General features: G+C 37.2%; 3 protein-coding genes and 1 pseudogene across 3 annotated transcripts; 2 read left to right on the forward strand and 2 right to left on the reverse strand.

Annotated features, from left to right (window-relative positions):
• Window positions 1-1,512: 1,512 nt before the first annotated feature.
• On the reverse strand, window positions 1,513-4,711 carry LOC110059505 (N-alpha-acetyltransferase 38, NatC auxiliary subunit-like). The gene is made up of 4 exons (XM_020766201.2): window positions 4,631-4,711; window positions 4,515-4,550; window positions 3,462-3,642; window positions 1,513-2,853 (listed from the first exon to the last, which is right to left on the reverse strand). Exons 1-4 carry the CDS (start codon window positions 4,667-4,669, stop codon window positions 2,771-2,773), a joined length of 339 nt encoding a protein of 112 aa, XP_020621860.2. The 5' UTR covers window positions 4,670-4,711; the 3' UTR covers window positions 1,513-2,770.
• Window positions 4,712-4,794: 83 nt separating this feature from the next.
• LOC110059504 (RNA polymerase II subunit A C-terminal domain phosphatase SSU72-like) lies at window positions 4,795-16,338 on the forward strand. Its single transcript, XM_089282916.1, has 5 exons — window positions 4,795-5,045; window positions 5,187-5,330; window positions 13,218-13,357; window positions 13,853-13,971; window positions 14,669-16,338. The coding sequence occupies exons 1-5, from the start codon at window positions 4,948-4,950 to the stop codon at window positions 14,768-14,770; spliced, it is 603 nt and encodes a 200-aa protein (XP_089139042.1). The 5' UTR covers window positions 4,795-4,947; the 3' UTR covers window positions 14,771-16,338.
• A 1,176-nt stretch (window positions 16,339-17,514) lies between these two features.
• Window positions 17,515-19,607, forward strand: LOC110059551 (BTB/POZ domain-containing protein 6-like; annotated as a pseudogene).
• A 584-nt stretch (window positions 19,608-20,191) lies between these two features.
• Window positions 20,192-24,078, reverse strand: LOC110059550 (BTB/POZ domain-containing protein 6-like). The gene has a single exon (XM_020766259.2). The coding sequence runs from the start codon at window positions 23,973-23,975 to the stop codon at window positions 22,635-22,637; it is 1,341 nt and encodes a 446-aa protein (XP_020621918.1). The 5' UTR covers window positions 23,976-24,078; the 3' UTR covers window positions 20,192-22,634.
• Window positions 24,079-24,119: the final 41 nt, after the last annotated feature.

Consider the following 24,119-nt stretch of genomic DNA (forward strand, 5'->3'; position numbering starts at 1 on the left):
TTTTCGTTAGACTGAGTGTGTAAGTAAGCAAGTTTAACATTCTAGTTTCAGGCTTAAAATATTGATTCTCCTTACTGTGATTGCCATGGAAATTTGTTAAATGCTTGTTGAATGTTCTGATAATTTCCAGGGATGTGAAGGCAGTGATGAAAGTAGAAGTTAGCTGAAGATTTACTTTATCATTATCATGTCTGCATGACTACATATTGTTGATATTTTCAAGAAAATATGACATTGATAAGAGATATTTTGAAAAGTATTAAAATGTAATGGCAAGAAGTTGTTGAGAAGGAAAGATATTTTTGGTTGAGAAAAGAATATATTTTCCATTTTCTACCAAAATAGATAGTTACTCTGAAGATATACAAGATTACTTGAAATGAAATATTGTTAATGTTTGGATTGAATGTTTCCTGCAGTGATAAGGAAATCATGGATTTCTTGATTATGCACTTATATATTCTGGAAAACATTAACCTGAAAACATTAACCACTGGTCACCTTATATAATCTCTCAGACTGGAAAAGCATACTACATGCTCAAAAGGAACTCAGTCATGCTATAAACTGTTTGTAGTTATTTATGCCGTCCACAAAATTACATTTACATTGAAGGAAACCTGAAAATAGCAGTTAAGTAAGATAGAGAAAACACCAGAGATAACAGTACAGTCGAACCTCGATTATCCGGACCTCGATTATCCGGACTATTCGATTATCCGGACTTTTTTCTCTGGTCCCAATTTTTTCATGAATATTAATTAGTTGTGATCTTGAAAACTCAAAGTCGCAAAAAGCCCAATAATCCTTTCAAAAGACTGTTGAAACAGCATATTATCCTGAGCGCTTTTCAAAATTCGCAAGTGCGACAAGACAAAGAAATAGTCTGATGCGTTCAGCTGAAATCTGATTGGCTCAACATTTTAGACCTTTGTAAATACCTGAACTGAAAGTTTTTACTTGTAAATACATACAGGCTGTGTAGATTTCACAATTAAAATTATGTTTTCTTTGCTGTATACCTTTTGTTTACATTTCTATCTCATTAATATTCATGTTTTCGATTATCCGGACTCTCGATTATCCGGACTATTTACCGAGGTCCCGACGAGTCCGGATAATCGAGGTTCAACTGTAAACCAAATCGGAACAAGGATGGTTAAGGATGGAGAAGATTAACACAGATTACAAATTATGAACTTGAAAAATTTAGTGTTAACGTTGTCACAGCTCCTTTAATAGGTGGCAGTGCAACACTAAACATTTCAGTTTGTCAGCAGTCCTGTTAGTAAATTATCAGTGAAGGGTTTGGTTAACAGCTGAACTTAGGAAAGTAAGGTTTAAGCAGAAATAGGGGAGATGGGTTTTGCGTAGTATTTTTCCTTGTAATTCTTGCATCAGTTCCTAAATCTTCCTGTTTTATTTCCTCTTCTTGTAGGTAGCGTAATACAATACATTAAGAGTTAAGTTTTCAATTGGAGTAAAATATTTCAAAAATAAAGTATTTCAAGGTTTTGCACTTTTTTCTGGAATTTATTGTTCATGACATACTATTTTTCTAAGTTGCTTCTGGCTCGGATTTATCTAATAAACTAAATATTGTTAGCTTTATAAAATTATTTTATTGGAGAATCCTGTAAACATTTTAATGGCTATTACTCTGTGTGAAAATTAAAGATGAAGTTCTATAAAGGGGATATTTTTTGCATTGAATAGTAAAAAATAGCTGAGCAATAAATCAGTTTAGGGGTGAAAGTCACACAAAACTAAAATGTAATAGAGATGAAGTCAAAAGAACATGCAACAAGAACCATTGGTCATGAACCATGCTCCATTAGTCACATGTATGTTGCATCTTTACACAAAAATAGATATTTTTAGCTTAATCCACTTGGTTCTCCCACTAGAATTGCATTTGAACACTTTTTTTTTGGCATACTACAATATACCATCAGTTAAATTGATTGACAATTTATTAAATTTTGTATGGTAATCTGTAATTCTATGTAACCACATCCCTTCCCTGACCCATTATTAACTCTCCATAAATTAAAAAATAGCTCATCAGATGATCTGAGATGGTTATATCTTTCTCTTAGTTAAAATTGTGCACATCATTTTAAATAAACACATTAATTTTCAGTTCTTCAGGTTCTGTTACTGACAATACACACATTTAATGAGAAGAGCTCTGAATGTACCATTCCAAAAAATTGCTTTTGTAAGGTCTTATAGTAATACAGATACAGTTAAGCCTACTTCAAAGTTGCTTTGGAAATAACACAGCTTTTTGTACCTATCTTCGCCTTTTACATCCTCTGGGCTGGAACCTAGCTTCTCCAAATTTCAGCTGTGGAAAATGGCTGAACCTTTATCATACTGAAGTTTTTTTTTAACGTATCTACGTATTACAGTCTACACATTACATACAACCAACTTACAGTAGGCTACCTACAGAACATGATATTCATGAACACCACAAACAGACTGGAAAAATAAATTGAGACCCATTTACACCTTATGAGCTACATGTATGACAAAGTTTGCTGTGGTATATTATATAGCTTTGAAAGACAATCCTTTGATGGCAAACATGTCCAGCAAGCTGTTTGCGGAGAATCCTGTCTTGCAAGAGAATGTTGAAGCATACATTGTTTTTGTCAATTTTAAACAAGAAGCTTGCCAGATCCTGGTCCAAAGATGATCAGGCTTCCAGATGTAGGTTATGTACTATATCTTGCTTGTAAATTCATTGTGGTGGTAAATTGGATCACTCTTCATCAACTTCAATGGAAAGAATGTGTTTTCCTGGCACCATGGCTAAACCAAGGATCCTTGGTTCCTCCTTCTCATCTGTCACACAGAAGAATAAACACGAGATTAGTCTGATATCATGGGTGGCAAATTTCTCCTTATTTGGCAGGGAATTTTAGGGTTAACTTATAATTTCACAAGTGAAATTGCAAAATTGCCATGGCAACATTTTGACATGAAATTTCTCGATACAATAAACAAGCCAAAAGCCCAGGATTGTAAGGAAAATTGAATAATGACTTCCCACTTCAAAATCAAGCATCACCAGTCAGAAGTGTAGCAGCTCTCGTAAGCTTGTAATTCTCTTCATTGTTAGTAGCTGTTATTGTTTTGGGGCTAGGTGTATTGTTTCTGGTGTTTGTTCCATTGTCCTCTCAAAGGGTAGCAAGCCATTCATGTGAGACCTTACAAGACCTGCTACATCACCCTCACCAGTTGGCATTTTGACAAATGTCCCAAGGAATTTCGGCCAGAATTGTAGATATGACTGTGTCAAATGAAATAGAAAATACATATTTCTGTCAACTAGTGTTAGGGCTATCTTCCTTCAGCAAGTTGAAAATCTTAATCAGATTACTGAAAATCTGATCTAAAAATGCTAATCAGATCTCTGAACGAAGCAATCCAATAAATTAATGGAACTGTACCTGTGGAACCAACAAACTCTTGACAGGATCCTAAAATAATATTCCTGTCCTGGTCAGTGCACAGGAAAGAGCCAATCAATGTCCTTCCATCAGAAATCTTTATTCTCATGATCTTGTTCAGCCATGACTCTAAAAGTTTCCTTTTCTCACTCTTCTCTGCACTATCACTGTTAATGTCAGTCTTGTAGAGAAAGGAAAAAAATACATCAATGAATTGAAGATTTAGTTGTAAACCTTGAATCAATGGATCATGAGTACATAAGGGATAATCAGTTGAGTGTCGATTGATAAACTTGATCGACCTGCAATGGACACTTGATCGAAATCTTAATCAAGACTTGACCAACATCCTGATCGATACTCAGTCAACACTTGATCGACACTCAATCAACATCCTGATCGACACTCCATCGACACTCGATCAACAGTCAATTGATAGTCCAAGTGTCCATTGACTTGTGCATCAACTGAAACTTAGTTGACCGAGATGTCGATTGAGTGTCAACTGAGGTGTTGATGGTGTATCAATAGAGGGTCAATTGAGGGCATTGATAGAGGATATTGACTGACACTCAAACGTGGATCCCTTTAGTACACATGATCCGAATAAACTAAAACTGATATGAGGGCATTCATATTAATATTACTTACCACAACTTTGCATACTTTTAAACATTTCCAGCTATTTTTAGTTAAACATTCAATGAAAGGTAAGTGTGAAGGTTTGCATTCTGTTGCTCCTCTGGCTAGCTCCACGCTGCTGCCCTGACCTATCTACATCCCTCAAAATTTGCCAGTCAAGTGAAATCTTTTGTCTGCTCATATCTTGATAATTAATTTACAGATAAGTAAATATTTTATAAAACAAATTTTGCATGAATTATTTGGCATTTCGTTCCGTTCTGATCAGATTCTTGTTTAAACGCTTTAAGTTTAAGCTTATTTGTTACTTTCAAACCGACAAAGAAACGCAAAACGATGTACGCTTACAGACAGCTGCAGTAGCTCAGCTCATAAAGTGTAGTATCAGAAACTAAAAGATAAGAATCGTACCAAGTTAGTTGTAGATTCTTCATTGTCCTCAAGAGCCTGGAAATGTTAATGTAGGTACGACAATATTAGAGATTAGAAAACTAACGAACAGTCGATAATATTGCAGTAAAATTTACCAAGTCGATGGCCTCTTCTTCCGCAAGTCCATCCGCCATATTTTCCCACAATACCGGCAGGGACTAAGTACCAACGCTCCCGGATGTAACTGGCGCATTACCCGGATATAGCGATTGACCAATTATCTCTTTATGACGTCAGTTTTATTGCGTCGTTAGTTTTTCTGAGGAGTCCATCTTTGTTGGGTGTTGAGTAACTTTCGCGAAGGAAAATCCATTTCCATCGAACTCTACGAAAGGTTTTTTTCTTGTATAATATAGTATTTGCCTTAGTATTTATCCCAGTTTTCGATAGTTTGTTAATTGTGTCACCATTGATGCCTCTGAACCTGAGAATTATGGTTCAAAAGTTACGAATCGCCGTTGTTTGCTCCAGCAACCAAAACCGCAGTATGGAAGCGCATAATTTCTTAAGGTAAAACGTTTACATCTTGGAAAGCGTTTGGAGAGACGATATACCGTCTAGGTGTTTAGAAATGACGATTTACTTTCGTTTGTTTCGTGTTCTTAAGGGAAGAAAAACGGTAGGAATGTTATGTCGTTTCTTTTGTTTCAGCAAGCGCGGTTTCAACGTGAAATCCTTTGGTTCTGGAGTGCAAGTGAAGCTGCCTGGACCAGCACCGGATCGACCAAACATTTATTCGTTTGAAACAACCTACGATGAAATGTACAAAGATTTACTGAAAAGAGACCCACAACTGTATCCAGTCGATTTTCGAAGTTTAAGCGTTGTTGCTATCCAAGAGTAGCAAACAGGCGGTAATCCGGTAATAGAAATTTGCTCAGATTCTATTTGCATACCATCACGTACGACACGCTCAAACAGTTCCCTTTGGTAAATCATTTTCTATTTTAGAAAACAGGGAATTGGAAAGCACGGGTAAATTCCATTTAGCCTTGTAATAGCCAAGTTTGGTTGGATTTTGCTTTCGTAGGTAACAAGAAGGCAATATATTTGACGTAAGTAAGTTGGGTTGGAGAACGCGATTGACGCCAACGCGTCGTCACAAGAATATGAATATTATTTCTTTGCAGCTCCCCACTAAGAAGTTGACCAGAATGTCCCAGCTCAAAGTGTAAAGCCTGTGTGACCATTTTGAAGAATGAAATGAACTTTCATGATGATCTCACCGCTTATGTAAAAGTAATTAAAAATTAATGTGATCAGGGTGCACAGTGCTTTACATAGTTGAGGCAGACTTCGACAATGTTAGACGGGATTGAAAGAAGAAATGGATCTGATTGTGGCAAAGGTAAAACTGTTTCCTGAGACACATTTTAGTGTGAAATTTTGCTTGAAAAAAGCATTTGTGTCAATAAATCTTTAGTATGGATCACTGTGTTACTAGTGAAATAACCTGCCGAATCAATATCCCCTACCAGCTCCTCCAACATCTTCTTTTTAATATTCCTCCTGCGGTGTGGCTATGCATTTTTAAACCCCAAAATTTAGAAATCACACAAACCTCCTTTGTGTTGCAAAAAATATGCACTGAAACACAAACTTTTGTGCAATTTTTTTGAGAAAAGCAAAGGCAAATGGACTGGTCACCTTTGAAAAGGACTACTTTTCCTAACAATAAATATGTCATTATTTCCAAGTATTCATTCCAGAAATAATCCCATGACTGTTGTACCTGCCCTTTCCTGGAGCAGTGAAGATAAAAAAGATCAGGCCCTTAGAAAGCGCTGCATGCTTGAAACTGCAAACAAACTTAGATAAATACTGGGTATCAGCTGAGATTGGCTTTTGTTTAGAATTCTCATTCTGGGAACCCTGATTTGTGTCTTGTAACAAAAACTCTTGTGGAAGTCGTTGTGCACTATTAGTCTGGTCAGCCCCAAACAAGTCATTCCTTGCTAAAACATGAACCTGGTTCCTACATGTGATATGGAAATGACCCTTAAAATTGCGATCAAACATTTTGCGGAGCGCATTCAGTGGTGGTCACTTTACCCAGTAAGTGAGTGGCCAATGAACAGTGTAGAGGTTCCTTTTGAACACTTCATGAAGACATTGAAGCTGATTTGTCACAGTAAAGGAATGAAGTAACAGTCAAATGAGTATTTACTGCCCATTTCAAATCAAACGAGACCAGCAACCACAATAGACTGATCTTCATGATGATTTGTCCATGCTGAGATGAAAATTATGTAAAGGAGCACTCAGACTCTCCTCCTGATTGAAGATGTGGCGGAATTCAAGAGCAGTATGAAACATTTTGACCATGAACTAAATGGGACTTCTGCATTATTATTCCTTTTTGCCCTTCCACTGCAAGATCTTGGGAGGTGCTTGGGGCAAAATTACAAACAGACCACTCAACATCCCTCTCAACAATCCAGTTGTTCAATGGTTTTGTGGGGAAAGAACATTACAAAGAGGAATTAACAAGCTTTGTTACACTCTGCATTCCACATTTGTTATTTCTGTACGCTTTGGGGTGCTGCACAGCATTTTACATTGATATCTTGTACACTAGTCATCAAGACAATGGGCATTATCATTTGCCCGCCTGCCAATCTCTGTTGCATTTTAATTATCTTACTATCAAGAGGGTTACCAAATGAAAGACTGCATATTCTATTTTCAAAGTATCTGGAAAAAAATTCTAAACTGAATTTCGTTGTCTTCATTTAATTCAAATTCACTTAAAATGTATAATAGTGAGGCAATTGCAAATAGCTAGACTAAACAGTGTGAGCTTTGTCTGGGTCATCTGTAGAGGGCCAAAAGGTTAGCAGTTTTGGATACTGAATTTTCTTCATATGTCCATTTTCTGCATATTTCTATAAATAGGGTAGAAATAATTTTAAGTTTATCACAGAGATTAAGTGATCATTGCTCTGTCAATTAGCCCAATTTTCTGCACAGCATAACTACCTAACTTGATTGTTCAACTTTGAAATGCATTGGTAATTTTTACTTTTCAATTTGTGTTCAAACTGTTTTCCCAAAAAAACAAAACAACAATCTGCCAGAAACCCCATTGGATGACTTGTTAAAATAGTTGGTGAACTAGTAAGACCAGACACTGAGGCAGGTCAACTCTGTTGAGTTGCTTTTGTACAAAGAGAATATAGGTGTCTAAATAAAGAGAAATCATGCTCTTTTGCAATAAGTGATTTAACAATGGCAATTTTGTCTGTTAGGGTGACTGTGCAGTGAAATCTTAAAATGAAAACTCACATTTTTTGACAAGTGCAAGCTGCAACGATCTGGCCAAAGACACTAGATGGGTCTGGCATTGACAAAGCCACTAGAGCTACCACATTGGAGAAATTTCTCTTTCCATTTGGGACAAAATGGCCTACAAATTTAAGTAGCAAGTGTCTGCCAATTGGATAGAAGTCCAATCTCTGTTTGCTTACCTGGCAATAAGGGAGTCAGATAACTGTTTGAAATGCACCTCTAGTTGTTGTGAAGACTTTACAGTTAGGCATATTGGGAGAACCATGACTGGCCAGTCAAAAACTTTGTTGTGCCATATAGGTGTCAAAAAAATTTCACAAGTTCATTGTATTTCAATGGGATAGGTAATACTCGTTAAATTTTAAGTTTTTTATACGTTGACAAACAACTTGAACCTTATTTTCTTGGCTCTGCTGGGACATTTCACCGAGACTTGAAAACAACTGAGGAAAATTAATGTACTCATCAAGTTCTGGCCCTTGTTAGGAAGAAGTTGATAGCAGGTGGCAGCACGTGACATGTCTTAAGTTTTCGCATTTCTGTAGTTTCTGTGCCATTCTGCAAGTGGATTGGTAAACTTTGAAGTGATCTAGACCCTTAAGAAGCAATCAAGCTGAAATAGTTTTGTGTCCTTGCCTGGAAATAAGCAATACTACATGGTCAGGTTAGGAAGTTAATTCTGCCCAGGCTGTATTGCTTTGTGTAAAATAAGTGTTCTTTGGCCAATAAAACTACAGCATTTTGTAATAAGTATGCAAATCTCACCCTAAATTTAGCCTGTGGGGTGAGGCTGTTGTGATACAACTACCTTAATTTTTTTTAAAGGTTTTTGTAGTCATGGGAAGCCCACAGAGAACCTTCAAAATTTTCTCAGGGATTTGTATTTTTTTGTAACCTTCGAAACATTTGTGTCTGGGATAATTTGCTTTCTTTGTTCAGCTAATCCCTAAAAGGCTATATTGAAGAACTTGTGATATACTAGATCTAGAAATGAAAGAATACATCTTCGTGGGCCTTTCAAAACTGAGACAATACTCAGTCGCTTCTGTAAACAGATCAATGCCATCCTGGTGAGATGTGTTGATGTGTTAAAGCATATTCATCAACTGCAAGGTTCCCTTGAGACCAGAAAATTATGGATGGTACAAAACCAAAAGTGCAGTTGCCCAGTTCGAAAGTAAGTGGCTCATCCCTAGGGTCACCCTACCTCGACGAACAAAGTCTGGTGACTTGTGCCTTTTTTAACTTGGTTCATTAAAGGGTGTACTTTTTAATTTATTTCAAACATGATATTTCCAGATAATTTGTTAGTTTCTTATGCATTTTGACCTCCCAATGCCTTATATGGGGTGGGTGTGGCTTGCCAGCAATGGAAATTCAGCCAGAACAATGTGGAAAAGGAAAGTGACAAAATAAGTTTCTAAATGGCGAACATCAATATTACTTAATTATGGCAATATTGCACATGGTTATCATGTCCCGTGTTGCCTTAGTTTGTCAGTGATTGCTGTTTTGCTGATGCTTTACCCCCTTCCACTCTAGAAAGGTTTATTTTTGACACCTTGGGAAGGGAGGGCCTGTTTAAAGCCGTTCAATAGTTTTACGTTACCGTGTAAATCTGAAGAGCACAGACTGGTAATTTGACCTTTGAAACAATTCTGCCGCAGTCAGTCATGGAGAGAATTGTGATTATTATTGGTAGTTTATTCCTCGCAGCTGATGTGTTTCTTGTTATACAACATTCAAATCTAGACTAACTCTTGATTTGCTCTGTAAGTACCGGTAAATGCTATAGACATGCAGCGTCACAATGTTTGGGTATGTAAGGTTTGATGCCAGATTACCATTACGTTGCCTCAGAAGTTCTGAAAAGATTCACCACTAGGCAAAGAGAGAAGCGAGGGCTTGTCTTTGTCCTTCCAAGACAGTTTACTGCAGAGTACAACATGTGCTGCTACAAAGCTGTAGTTTTCTAAGAGCAGACTGAATTGAATGACGGAACAACTCCCAGCATTACCAAGCTGTCCATTCCATCCAGAGGAAGCCCTTATAGTCATGTTACGGCCCCAAACCTTTCAGCATGTGTGTCTACAGAGCTGCTTTCCAAATTTTCTGGCATGTGGTCCTATCACCTCCAGGATGTGGCATGTGGTCTTATCACCTAGGATTCATTAGGATTTGCCACTAGGCAAAGGGAGAAGCAAGGGCTTGTCTTTGTCCTTTCAAGACACTTTACTGCAGAGTACAACATGTTGCCACAAAGCTGTAGTTTTCTATGAGCAGTCTGAATTGAATGACTGAGCAACTCCCAGCATTACCAAGCCCTCCATTTCATCAAAAGGAAGCCCTTATAGTCGTGTAACAGCCCCAAACCTTTCAGCATGTGTGTCTACAGAGCAACCTTCCAAATTATCTGGCAAGTGATCTTGTCACCTGTCATTGGAACTCCATTCATAGTTTTGTCACAGATAACTCAATGCAGGTCTTGGTAACATGCAAAGGACATTCTCGTTTTGGTAGTCATTAAAGTGGACACGAGGCGTGCTATGCAAAAAGCTGGATTGCAAGTCATCTAGGAATTTTGATAGAAGGCTGCATCCTTCAATGTTAATGTTTTGAACTTCTCTCACTGTTCTTGGCCAGGCTGTTATTGGCACAATTGAAAGGTGGCACTAGGACCACTGACCATAGCATGTTGCAAAGTATCCCCACTCCTACAAGACCCTTCCCCGTGTGCGGACTCATGGCTTTTAAGTAATTTAGAGCTAAAGAGTGGTCTGAATTTAAAATTAACCGTAAAGTTTACCTTTTCATCTGGATCAAGTTTTATCACTTCTCCTTGAGACTGACTCTATATGATGCCATTGCCATCCAAGTTATTTTGCTAGGGCTGTTGAAAATGTTTGTCCCTCAATGTTAGCTTTACTTATAACTTAAAAACAACTTCTGTGGCCCCATTTTTGACTAGTGACAGCATAGCTAGAAGGAGTTATAGGGGTAGGGAAATTATGCAAATGATGTTTTGTCAGTCGATCATCCGTTAAGTTCCAGCGTTAATTTATTCTGTTAATGGGTAATTAACCGGTGAAAGTGTTCTTAGGCGGATTTACAATGTGTCAATACCTCAAAATTGGTTGTTGACTTGCAGCTAACATGTCAAGATTAATCTTTGCAAAGGTTAACCAATTTGCAGAGGTTTTGTTAACTTTTACAGCAGGAGGGCAACTGGTTTTCACAGACGGGTAAAACTTTTTGAACAACGTATTTGTAATAAAACTTTTCTCTAGGTGATCAAGCCAGGCAGGCAAAATTGTCCTCACAGCCGGTCAATTTTCCCGGTGCCTGGCCCTTAATGAAGTCCCTGAATTTGAATTTGTGGTGGAAAGTTCAGCGCCACCTTTAATTTTTGAAAGAGGTCCTGAACACCTTCCCTGCATTTTGTAGGACTGTCAAAAGTTGCTCTTGCACAATTACTTGATAATGGAAGTTAATAATAGGAAAAAGGAGTCACTGCACTTGTTTAGAAATAGAATCATTATTGTTGATATTTCCAATGGGCCTTACTGTTGCTATAGTAACCTTTGCATTAAGAAAATGGCCATAACTTGTTTACCATGGAAAGGGTATGTCTTATTCTGCATTTGCTGCTATATAGAAATGTACTAAGCACTGTGTATACAACCCAGTCCATTTTTTTGTGTTTTGTGTATTTTAATTGCTTTTAAAGCAGTCGACTCATTGTTCATGTTTTGGATTGCATTATTTTGTTCTTTCCGTGGATTTTTTTATGCTACTTGATAAATGCAAGTTTGTTTTAGTTATTTTTTTCCTTCTATGAGAGACTTGTGTGCTTCCTAATGTCCTGACTCTTCTTCATTATTTATTCATCTACCAAATTACTTCACTTTTATTAAAGTGGGGCATGTTTACAAAACCCAAATAAAAACAGAGTTTGGAAATGCCAAAATTGTCTTTTTTTGTAATTTCCAAGAGATAGTAAAGATGGTATGTTGCTTAGGGGCAGTTTAATGAAAACTGCTGACTGCAGGCTTAATTTACCACCAAAAAAGATTCTTGTTCCCTAAAGGTGGAGAGATGCATAATTGATTGCAAGGGTGAGACATAGTGTATCTGAACATTCAATTGAAAGACGTTGACTAGAATTTTTCCACTAAATTTATTGGCAATGTTTTTGTTTGTCATTTTTGCTTTGAAAGTAGAAACTTCTACTTTGCCTTGGAAGAAAAATGGTTACCAAGATTAGGATTGAGTAATATTTATCTTGCCAGAATTTGTTATGGAACTTCTAAAATTTCAAAAGTGGTAAATCCCACTGCTACTGACAGGTTAATAAGCAGCTGTCATTCAACACTGTCACACTGTTGCATGACAAGCCTAAAAATTGACTAAACAAGAGACCATTTCCCTTGACAATAATTGTACAGTTGTATGCCTCAAACATCCAAAAATGGCATTTTGTGTCCTGACTCCACACCACTTTACCCAGGCTCTATACAGTGGCGACCTTTGCATAACAGGTTCTAAATTGGCTGTAGTAGGGAGTTTCAGTTGAGTTTTTCTTTGCACATAAGATAGTTGAACAGTAATGTGGTGGTGTTCAGATTAGCACTTGCAATCTCTTGGCAAAACAAGGTTAGTAGAGTTGCACATGATGTGCAGCAGGATATGTGCACCAGGTGATCCTTGCTCAGCCTTTAGAACGGGTAAAATATTAAGGTGGTGAGATACTGAAAGTTGGTGATTTAGAGCAATATTTGTGTTGTCTTATTTGTGTAGTCAGTAAATATGTGTAGAATCCCCTTCAAAATCTCTTTCGCTTTCTGCTTGGTAAAATTGGGGTTGAAGTCCAGTATTCCATTAAGGAAATGAGATGCTGGAAGAGCTGGGGCAGATAAAACATTTTAAGGAAAGGGGTTTGAGATACAGACCACCAAAGGCATTCCTTTGTAGAAGGTTCTGGGAGCCTCTTCCCCCAGAAAATTTTTAAAGTTATTGATGTCCTTGGAGATGGGATTTCCATCTTTCCGAGGGCACATCGGAGTGTTGTAATGCCCCTTATTTTGAATTTAGGGGGCTCAACGAAACACCCCTATATCCACCTTAGAAGCGGGTGGATACTATTTACTAATAGATTAAAAACATCATTCATTCTTCGCCCTTGGGTCTAGCAGTATAAACTACAGTCTTGGAGGATCACAAGTAATCTTATTAAGTGTGATGGTTAAAAAAAGTTTTGCCTGCATTAGTTGGGCAGACAATGTGTGATTTGATTGGATATCGTACATTTTTGGATATTATATAATATTATGTTTATTACATATAGCATCTTCATGCTCAAAACCATGAAACAATCCTTAACTTGAAGCCTATTAGATATAAACAAAATGGAATCCTCCATATGTTGGACAGAAACAGAAGAATAAAAGCACACCCTGAGAGATTCCAAGAAACTGAAGAAGAGTTTGATCTTGTTGTCACAGTTGAGGAGAGGGTATATGACCAGGTTATTGAGTGTAAGTATCCCTGTTATTTATTGTATTGTTTAATTAATCAAACAAAGCTGTCAACAGTTGCCAGAAATATGAAGAGTATGAGGAAAAAAACCAGAATGTCTGTTGAAGGCTTAAATAATTGCCACAAATTACAGAAGATGATCTGTTTTATCAGTGCTATTTGTCTTGAGAATGCTGCAACCTTTTGAAAGATGTTTGTTTAAACAGGGATACCTGGGTCTCCTACCCTGTGGGATTTAGCAGGCCCGTTTGATGAAGTCCCTAGTGTATAGCCTCCCTCTGGGAGCCTACTTGGTTATATATCTGTCTGATATTAATGACTGTAGGTAATATTATTTAGTCCATGTTTTGAAGTTCCTGTGAGCTTGTAAAAGAGATGGTCTTTTGTTGCATGTGCATTGTAACCAAACACTTTCTTCAAAGGCTGTGCTCCAGACTTTAATTGTCACAACTGTAGTAGCATGAATGGACATTAATTTTCGTTTTTTCAATCAGACCTGGAGTCAAGAGGTTCCCAAAGCTACTCACCAGTGCATGTGATAAACTTGGATATTCAGGATAACCATGAAGAAGCAACAGTAGGGGCCTTTCATATATGTGAAATGTGTCAAGCTGTAAGTACAAATTCTAATACAGTTGAACATGCTATACATGTATACTGTTGGTTGGGTTATCAGGCATTAAGTTTATGTATTAAATGTATATATAGATACAGGTGACATAATAAATTCTACCAAAAAAATGTACCAGTCACTATCTTTTTCAATATGGTGGATCTAAACCTTGTCGTTGTCATCATCATCATCATCATCACCTTTTCCCTACATGGGAAATAGGGCTTTGCATTCTCGCTCACCAAACTTCTTGGTTCTTAGCACATGTACAAGCATCCAGCCAGCCTTTGAATCCGAACTCCCCCTTTTTCCTCTCCACAATTCTCTAAGTTTCCCTAGGCCTTCCTCTCTGTCTTCCTTCTTTGCAAACACTGGAGAACTAATTTATTTGTTTGGGCAGTTAACAACCATGGTGGTAAAATCATTATACAGTTTGAAGTAGGTTTGACTGGACTGGGAGTAAAAGTGAATGCAAAAGTCAACTTTCAAAACATAACGCTGGCGTGTTTACACTATAAATGCTTACACTATGGAGCCACTTGAATATGTTAAAGGTAGAAAAATCTAGGCGCATACAACTTGTCAGGACCATGAAACGCTAATTATTGTTAGATTTGAAAGTAGAACAAAATACTTCTTGCAAAGAAACCATTTTCTTACAATGTTCATCCATATTAATCTGTCTGCTTTCTTTTAGATTGAAGGCCTAGACGACTTAGAAAATGAAATTGATGAAGTTCTTCACAAACTGGAAAAAAAATGGACAAGAACTCTACTTCATACAGTAGCTTTCTACTAAATATTGAATATTTGTACAAATAGATATATTTTATTTCACCTTAAGTGTAAATAGATATTTGTGATTTTGTGATATTCTGGTTATTCCAAGGTACCCTAAGTTGAAAATGCAATATAGGTCAGTCTATGCACTTAGCTGTTAAAACCCTAGGAATTGGCAGGGACAAATTAAAACAGCTTGAAAGTAGTTTGGAGACAAGTGGGTAATTTTGTAGGAAATGGTTGGGAGAAAAATGGGGGCAGAAAGAGCTTGAAGGAACGGAATACTGTAGGTAACATGAAGATGTGTAACATGGGTGTTAACACATAACTTGCAAGAGAATTAGATGCTTATGCAAGTAAATCAGTGGAGTAATAACCTGATCCTCCCAAGACTTTCCCATAATGATCCCTAATATCTTAACAATCAATTAGAGGGAACTTTTGAACCAATTAGAATTACAGTATTGTTTAGAGACTTTGTGACACCACTCAAATCAACACAAGTTAGAATAATTTAAATTATATTATTTAAATGCTGTATGTAATTAATATAAACCTGTATGGCCCAACTTTAGGAACAGTTTAATCTGTTCATTATATTGTTTCTCTAAATTGGCTTGAATATTTTTTATGCTTTTTTTGTATGTACAAAAATATTACAAATCCACCCAGATTGTCAGGTGAAACACAAACAAGAAGTTTATATTAATCACTCCTAAACTTTGGAAACCCAATATCTTGAACTTCAAGGGGAAACAGAAGAGAGAGCTCGAGTTATTTGGGTCAAATTAACATTACAGTGAAACATCCAAGGAAAACAACCTTTGGTTTGCTTTATTGGGAGGTCTCGAAAAAATTCAGGGCTCTAGAAATTGGGATTTCCACCAAAATTTTCAATAATAATAGTAACCCTACCTCAATAAGGATTTTCTCTGTCCACTGGTTAGATACTTAACTGTATTTTTGTCTGAAGTAGTCTAGCTGATATAATGTCTGTATGAACTTTTAACTTTCAACTCCAGGACAGTTACAATATGGAGTCTGTGGAGCAGGTAGAGAAAGCAACAAGGATGTAGTAATAACTGCAACTAATGTTAACAGTAGTATTTAGTATGTAAGTTGCAGTGTGTCTGCATTTATAAAATACTTTAGGGTGTTTGTCAATAATATACTTGGCCCAATATTTTGGCAGGGGTGCATCATGTGTCAAAGGGACTTTCTTAAATATATGGCATTTTTTTTCCTTCTTGAAGGTGTGTAGTTATTTTACATGTTTGCCAGAGACAGTGTTGATGGGAGTTACAACTAACATCCATGCAACCCTTTAAAATATTTCTGGGATCTTGGGCTTTGTTTCTTGCAATTTTTTTGCCACTGAAAGTGGTCTTAGTATTTTGTTGTACATGTGGCAAAAACGCTCTTGATACCCACTGCTAGATGTGGAGTCAAAAATGTGTGAATGACTTAGTCAAAAGTGAAAATGTGTTAAGTTAATGTGTGTTAGCTCGTTCTTGTAAAGCTTTTTTTGATCTGCTTTTTATTGATTGAATCCTTAAAAGGAAAATAAAAAGTATTTTGTGTACAAAATCGTTGCTAAGATTTATTTTAGCTGGGAATGCAGGTCATACAGCCACCTGCCATCTCTCCCTAAGTCTCATTTCAGGGCTGTGGCCAGAAAAAAAGTTGTGACTGGGGCAATGTACTGTTAATGTTATTTGTTTGTTTGTTTATTTATTTATTTGCTAGCAGTGTTTTACTTTCCCCTTTCAAAAAAAAAAAAGCAACAACAACAACAACAAAAACGAAAAAAATGATTGAGGCAAGTGACTTGGTTGGCCAGTTTTTACTGGTTACTGCACTGCATTTTATAGTGCAGCGTTAAGTGTTCTGTATGTGCCCGCCGGGTGAAATTAGCGGGACCTGAAAACAAGTTTCTGGTTTTCCTGCGATTTCAGCCGACTTGGCAGTTCGCACTACACCTGAAAAAATAGGACCCTGCTCGCGGGTTAAAATAAGGCGAACGACAAAATGTTTTTCAGTTTTAATAAAGCACTCGTGATGGATTGAGCTTCAACTTGCAATGTAAACGTAGGGTGCGTACCATTCGACCAAAAATTCCGGTTTGAATTTCCGAAATTCTCGATATATTAAAATGTTAATTCTGCCTAAAATTGTAAGTTTTCTGAGATTCTTTTGTCTTATAATTCCCGTAAGGAGACCAATCATAAAATAATTGAGATACTACGCGCGCTCTCATTGGTAGATAGATGCGTTTAGATGAGTGTGTGTAAACACGGATGTGACGTTTTAGATTCGCGCGCATTTTTGCGCGAAAATTTGCTTCCTATTAAAGTCGGCGAAATTCTTACGAGATACAGAAACCCTCAACTTGTCGTGCAACACGAGCAAATTTATTGGGTAACAAATTGTGAGTATGATGAAAAACGAGCAACAAAGCCAAAATTTGTTGCTCAAAGTAGACCCGCGCTCTACTTTTCGCAACAATTTTCTTCAACCCGTTACAAGTGTTTTAGTTGCGCGACAAGTTGATCACGCAAGGTGAAAAACGCGAAACATCGACACAAAACTTGCAACGAAACAATGTTGCGCGACAAGTTGGAGGATTTTGTATCTCGTATTTCGCTGCCTTAATCCTTACCTCGTCTGTCTCAGAAGTTGGGCATTTCAAGAAGATGCAGGGTTTTTTTTATCTCGAATCTCGATAGACTGTGAGTAGTCCCTAACCGCAAGAAGCGCGTCGCCCTCAGGATCTCGCAATTTTATTTTCTGGGACGCGAATTTTTTTTTTCTTACCTACGGTTGTGCATGTTTTTTTTTTGGTGGACAATAGCTTGTGCAATAATTTTTTTTTGAGTCAGGCTAGCTCGATACCCGGGCCTCAGATGTTACCTCAGAAGTCAATCGCTCTAGATTCGTTTCCAGACCTCCTCCAAAACGTACAACGCCTAACGGATTTCGGTTTTACTTCTGCAAGCGAACAGCAAGCCTCATTACTTCAGACTTAAGAGGATATTCTGTCGATCTTTGCCAAAACGACGATGTCTTCCATTAAGAATGTTGTAGGGGACAACTGGCAAGCTCTACGTCCCACCATAAGGGAGAGAAGCGCTTATCTTTTTAACAACGAACTTTTAAGCGACGTGAACTTTGTGGTCAAACGTCGTCTGGTGAAAATGACGATCGGTGCAGTGTAAAGAAAAGTAAAATGGTTATTCCCGCACACAAATTCGTGCTTTCAATTGGAAGTCCTGTATTTTTTGCCATGTTTTACGGTGAGCTGGCAGAGAAGAGAGATTCCATTGATGTTGTGGATTGTGAATACGAAAGTCTACTGGAATTGTTTCGTTTTCTGTACAGCGACAAAGTGAATTTCAACCCGAATAATGTCATGCGAGTGTTATACTTGGCCAAAAAGTCTCTTGTTCCCGCACTTGTGGATAAATGTATTGAATATCTGGGACAGATCTTGGATGGTTCAAATGTGTTTAGTATGATGGATTGTTCTCGAATTTTTGAGGAGAAAAGGCTTATGGAAAAGTGTTGGTGCGCGGTTGATAAATGTGCTGAAGACGCAGTAAAATCGGGTAGTTTCATTACGATTGAGAAGTCTGTGCTTGAAGCTTTGGTCGAGAGAGATACACTAATGATAAAAGAAGTGGAATTGTTCAAGGCAGTTGACAAGTGGGCAACAAAGGAATGTGAAAGACAAGAATTAGTAGCTGATGGAACTGTGAAAAGAAGAATTCTTGGAGAACGCATTATAAAGGCAATACGCTTCCCTATAATGGAGCAGAGGGAGTTTGTAGCAGTTGTCCTTGACAGTGACATTTTGACATCAAAGGAGGTCTATGATGTGATGAAATATCACAGTGCAGTGTTAACATCTCCAGTACGATTTCGAGAGACTATAAGAGTTGGTAATGCTCATCGTTGTTGCAGGTTTGGCTCAGTGCAGGAGAGTGGATGGTTTTATGACCCTGATTTGCAAGATGGTTTAGTTTTCTCTGTGTCCAAGTCTATCAAGTTGCATGGAATTTGCTTGTTTGGAAGCCAAGATAACAAATACACTCTCAATGTGAAGATTTCTCAACATCCTTACCTGACTGCTAGAGATGCGGCAAATTCTTTCCCAGATCTTGTATGTAAGTCAGGCACATTTGCATCCAGTAGTATCAATGACAATGCTCTGCATTATGATGGTTTTATGGTTTTGTTTGACAAGCCAGTTGTTATTCTAAGCGAAGTTTCACATTGTGTAAGATCAGCCATATCTGGGCCTCCATCATGGTGTGGAGAAAATGGTGTTGCTTCCCTTGAGTGCTCAGGTGTAACATTCAATTTTAAGGAGGCCACAGGAGACAAAAATGGTACCAGTCCCAGACTGGGACAATTTCCACAGTTTCTGTTTACCATAGTGAAATAACTGATATTTCAACTTTGTCTTACAGGGAAGTTACATTAATTAAAAGTGTTATAGGCCTCTTCTCTTGCAGGCTGCATGAAAGTGTTCTGTTATAGATTCTTAGCTTGGTTATGGAGTTTTTTTAAAGTCTTAGATTCCTGATAATTGCATAAGACTGGACATTTAGGGCATGGTAGTACCTGGCTGTCCTTGTAAGCTGATCTTAGCCCTTTGTTTATGGATTCATAGTATTTTCTTTGTAAGCATATGATATCAAGTAATTTTTCACCCTCATCCAGTAATTTAAAGAACTTTGTTACTACTTTTTCTCATTTTAAAGCTTATATGTAAAATAATACTTCGCTTTTTATCTTTTATGCATAAAGAAACTTTGACCTATTTGAAGAAATAAAGATGTTTCAACAACTAACAATGATGAACTGTTTCAAAGTAATCATAATGGATGGTTATTAGACACATGTTCAAATAACATTCACGGATTGTACTCAGAGTGTAGTAACTAAAATTCAACTATGGTAGTTACCATAATAACTAGGGCAGCGTGGGAGGTACAGTCTTTGGCTTATGTCTAGGTAGTACTCAGGTATAATATGATGAAGGTACAATATACAAAGCCCTTTCTGGTTTGAAATTTATGATATGAGGATTTTTCTGGGTTAGAAATTGATGGATGAAAGATATCAATAAGAACTGTTTTTAGTACTGAAAAAACATGCACCAGTAGCTTAGGATTTCCCTTTTTTTGTGAAACAATTGAATCAGTCTCACTTACAAATGTAAACTAACCCATATTACAAGTAGACCTCTCTCTGTTTAAGCACTTAATCACTTAATTCATCCATGAAATTTTGTGAAAGATGCATAAAAAACAGAGAGAGGTGGATGCAAAAACTGTGCGAAACTGAATTCAATTTGGCCTCATTTGTACAGCCCCCCTGTCAGTAAATGAAAAACAGGGTTCTAAAGAGTGCAACTTCTTTTACAGGATTCTGCAAGTCAGAAAACAATTATTATAACTTTATTGCATAACAATACAAGTCAACTATTTAATAGTGTGACAATTTTTTAATTTCCTCAGTCTTCACAGGAACCTAAACTAACTTTATCAGCAAGTGAAGAGGGTAAACATATAAAATATTATTTTTTATCATAACATCAAAATGACACTCTTCATTTCCCATCTGTTTTCAGTATACAATTACATGTATGTTAATTTGTAACTTTAAAAATAACTTGCAAACTTTTGTCATAGTGTCTTTATTGATTTTGATAAATCTGAAAATATTTTCATATAATTTTATAATAATTTCTGGACAATCGCAGAACACTTAATTTTACAAACTCAAAAACAAACTTTGAGCAACAGATTAAATGAGACTTTGATAAACTAGCTTCAAGCAAACAGAACCTGGGAAAACAATGTAACCTTAAATAAACAATAGTCAATGATATAACAAACTTGTACATGTACCTTGATTGATTCATTCACCTTTATAAAGTGTTGCTCAGGGATAAAAGTGAGTGTGAGGTGAGGGGGATTCTTGGAGTGGAGGGGTGAGGAAACTTTTCTGCTTTGTTTGGGGGGAGGGGAGGGGAGATGAGTTCAGCAATAAGAAATAGCATTTAAATGGGAGGGGTTTGGATTTAAGGTGAATACATTTTGAGATGCAAATGATTCTTCGAGGATTTTCTTTGAGGGAGGGGAGTCATAGTAATTTTGGTTAACTAAATAATGGTTTACTCTCCTTGAGCACTTTCCCTCAGACTTGCTTAACCAGGGCTAAAATGTGACAGTTGCCAGCTTGCCAGTGGTGACTAAAAACCTAAAAGGGCGACCAAAACTAGAGTTTTAATCACATAATATGTGACTACAATACAAAAATTACAAATATTCAGCACAAGGTATTGCAAAGTACGAAGTTAAAATACAAATAAAATAATTAGTAGTTTAACTTTCTTTTCTTTCCACCAACTCTAATTTCATCAACTTTACTGAATGTTTAGTTAGTGGAAAATTCCAGGTGGATTAAATCCATAAACAATTCCAAGCCAATCCATATTTATTGAGACACCATTTGCCATGTGACTCCAGACTCATCCAGAGTACTGTGCAGTGTGTTTTCGTCGCATGTGTTATCACCTCCACAACAGTTTTGGATAATTTAATTAAATTATGACAAAAGTGAAGATTTCTCTGGTAGTCAGGATACTGAGTTACTGCTGACCGAACAACCAAAGAATAAGAAAGATGTTTAGGAAGTTAACCGAAATTATCAGTGTTGGAAACTAAATTTTGATGGCACTTGCCATTCAGGTGAGTAATTCTCAAAATCCACTGGCCCTGTGTAATTTTCACTCACCCAGAAGAATGCCCCCCACAAAAAAATATTCACAATGATTCACAAACCATAAATTTTTTTGGTATCTTGTAATTACAGAGGCCCGGTTTGCTATTTTGCATTGTCCTTTCTTTTTCTGCTCCATTTAGGAGACCCCTTGTTAGGATTGGGGACTGATTTTACTGTTTTATCCTCGTTTTTATCATCAGTTTTTGACACTTCTTGGAAATTTTTCCACATTTCTGTAAAAACAGTTTAACAAATAACTGGTGTTACCAAATTCACATATATCCATGGAATCGAGACATAGGAGTGAACAGCTTGTTGGCCTGTAGAAGACTGATGTTTTCCCTTCAATAAAAAATTCTACTAACTACCTAAACCAAAAGATGACTACAACAGAGGCACTTTAATTTTCAAAGCAGTTTCTATTTCAAGATGTATCCTCGTGAGATACATTTCTTAGCAAGCGAATCTTTAATTCTCATGTACTAATTACTGCCGCCTCAAATAGAGACCAACAGTATCACTTCATATACGTGTATTGTAAATTATCAGAGGTAGCCGTTTTTCATTTCGTCTATTTATGAAACACTATACTGTGTGTTATTGCCAAATTATTTGGGCATCTTGAAAGATAAAACAGGTAGGAAAAAAAGCACTGGTATGTTTTTGTTTAGAGATATTGTTGCCAAAATGTAAAACAAAAAGGAGTGGTATAAATATTTAAGCTTAAACCAAAAATGGAAATGGTACTCCCCAAACGGGCAAGTGATCAATGATCTGTAATTGCCTGACGCTTTCCACACTTGCATTGGCAAGCAGCCGAGGGCTAATTTCCAACACTGATTTATGATTCTAACAAAAGAGTGTGAACATTTCAAAACAGTAAAAGGCCAGAAGACGAATATTCAGGTAAATTCAACAACAGAAATTCCAGGGCCACTTGATTTGGTCCTGGGCCACTTAGAGATCAAGGATACTGGTCTGGCTGGCCACTGCACACTGGAGTTAAGTTTTAGCCCTGCTTTAAACCTACATGTGTACATGCATGTTATTAGCCCTAACAGTAACTCCTCATTGGTAGGCTGCAATTCTACTTATTCTAAGCTGAATAGAAAGTGAGGGAACTGTCCTTCTCTAATACTGGTTTTCAAATTCTTCTTGTGGTTTTTGAAGCTAAATTTAACACCAGGACACTGAATGGAATTGACACCACTACTTCCATGCCAAATGATTGGCCCAGACATCGCAGCTTTCACATAATACAACACGCCTTTCTTTAGAAACAGAGGGTCGTCAAATATTATGTCGAAGCCATAAAAAGTACCTGATCCTTCCGTTAATTCCATGAACACAGAAGAGCATTTCCCTGTTTTGGTAGCCATAATGGAACCATCAGTGGAATCTCTGAGCGTTACCGTCACCTGGTATTTCCGACTTTGGCTTCCAAACATAGAGACTCCATGCAAGACAACTTCCCTGTCCACTGCAAAGTACAGGCAGTCTTGATGGTATGAGCGATAAGGAAGGTTCCCAGTTTCCAGCACAACAGAGCTGAATCGGCAACATCTCTGACGCAGACCACTCCTTTTAACTTTTAAGAATTCAATTGGCGAGGTTGAAACTGAGTTGTAATGCGCCTCCATAGTAAAAGCTTCTTGTATTGTTAATATTCTACAATCAAGAACAGCTTTATCAAAGTCATCCCGTGTCATGACAGGAAAACGAATTGCTTTGACAATCTTTTCTCCAAGGACTGATCTTTTTGCTCTACCACCAGGCATTAATCCCAATCGCTGGCATTCTTTTGTTGCCCAGCCATCGACCGCTTTGAATAAATCCACTTCTTTAATGTTTAATGAATCTCTCTTGACTAGTTCTTCAAGCAAAGGCCTTTTTATTGTGAAGAATCCTTCCATTTTCACCGCCTCTTCTGCATGTTTATCGATCACTTTCCAGCACTCTTTCACCAGACTTTTCTCTCCATAGCCTTGAGCGTGAGTCATCACGCAAAACACATTAGAAGTATTTAAGATTTCTTCCAGATACTCAGAGCATCTATCAACAAGCGAAGGCAAGATATACTTCTTGGCCAAATACAGGACTTGCATAACATTGTCTTCATTCAATTTTACCTCGTCGCAATACATAAAGCGAAAAAGTTCTAGCAAACTCTCGTACTCGCAGTCAGGGAGCGTGATAGAGTTTGACTTCTCCGCAAGATCGCCAAAGAACATGGCAAAGAATACTGGGCTACTTATCGCCAGTACGAACTTATGAGCGGGAATCGCCTTCTTGCATTTCTTGTTTTCATTCTCGTCCAATTGCACTGGAACGACAAAGGAAATATCACTCAGAAGCTCATTGTTGAACATAAATTTGCTTCTTGATCTAATGGTTGGTCTTGTTGTTTGCCATGTTTCTTTCTGAGAGGACATTTTGGAGAAATAACTGCATAGAGACTCAAAAAATATAATGTAACTTGAACTGAATTTTGCAAAATGGCGGGAAACAACAAACAACAACAAACAACAAATTTGCGCCAGGAGTTCACATGATATGACCGAGAGAGACTGTGAAGA

Source organism: Orbicella faveolata, unplaced genomic scaffold (genome assembly GCF_042242905.1).
Source record: "Orbicella faveolata isolate gen_17 unplaced genomic scaffold, um_ofav_v1 contig_12, whole genome shotgun sequence".
Classification (NCBI taxonomy): Eukaryota; Metazoa; Cnidaria; class Anthozoa; order Scleractinia; family Merulinidae; genus Orbicella; species Orbicella faveolata.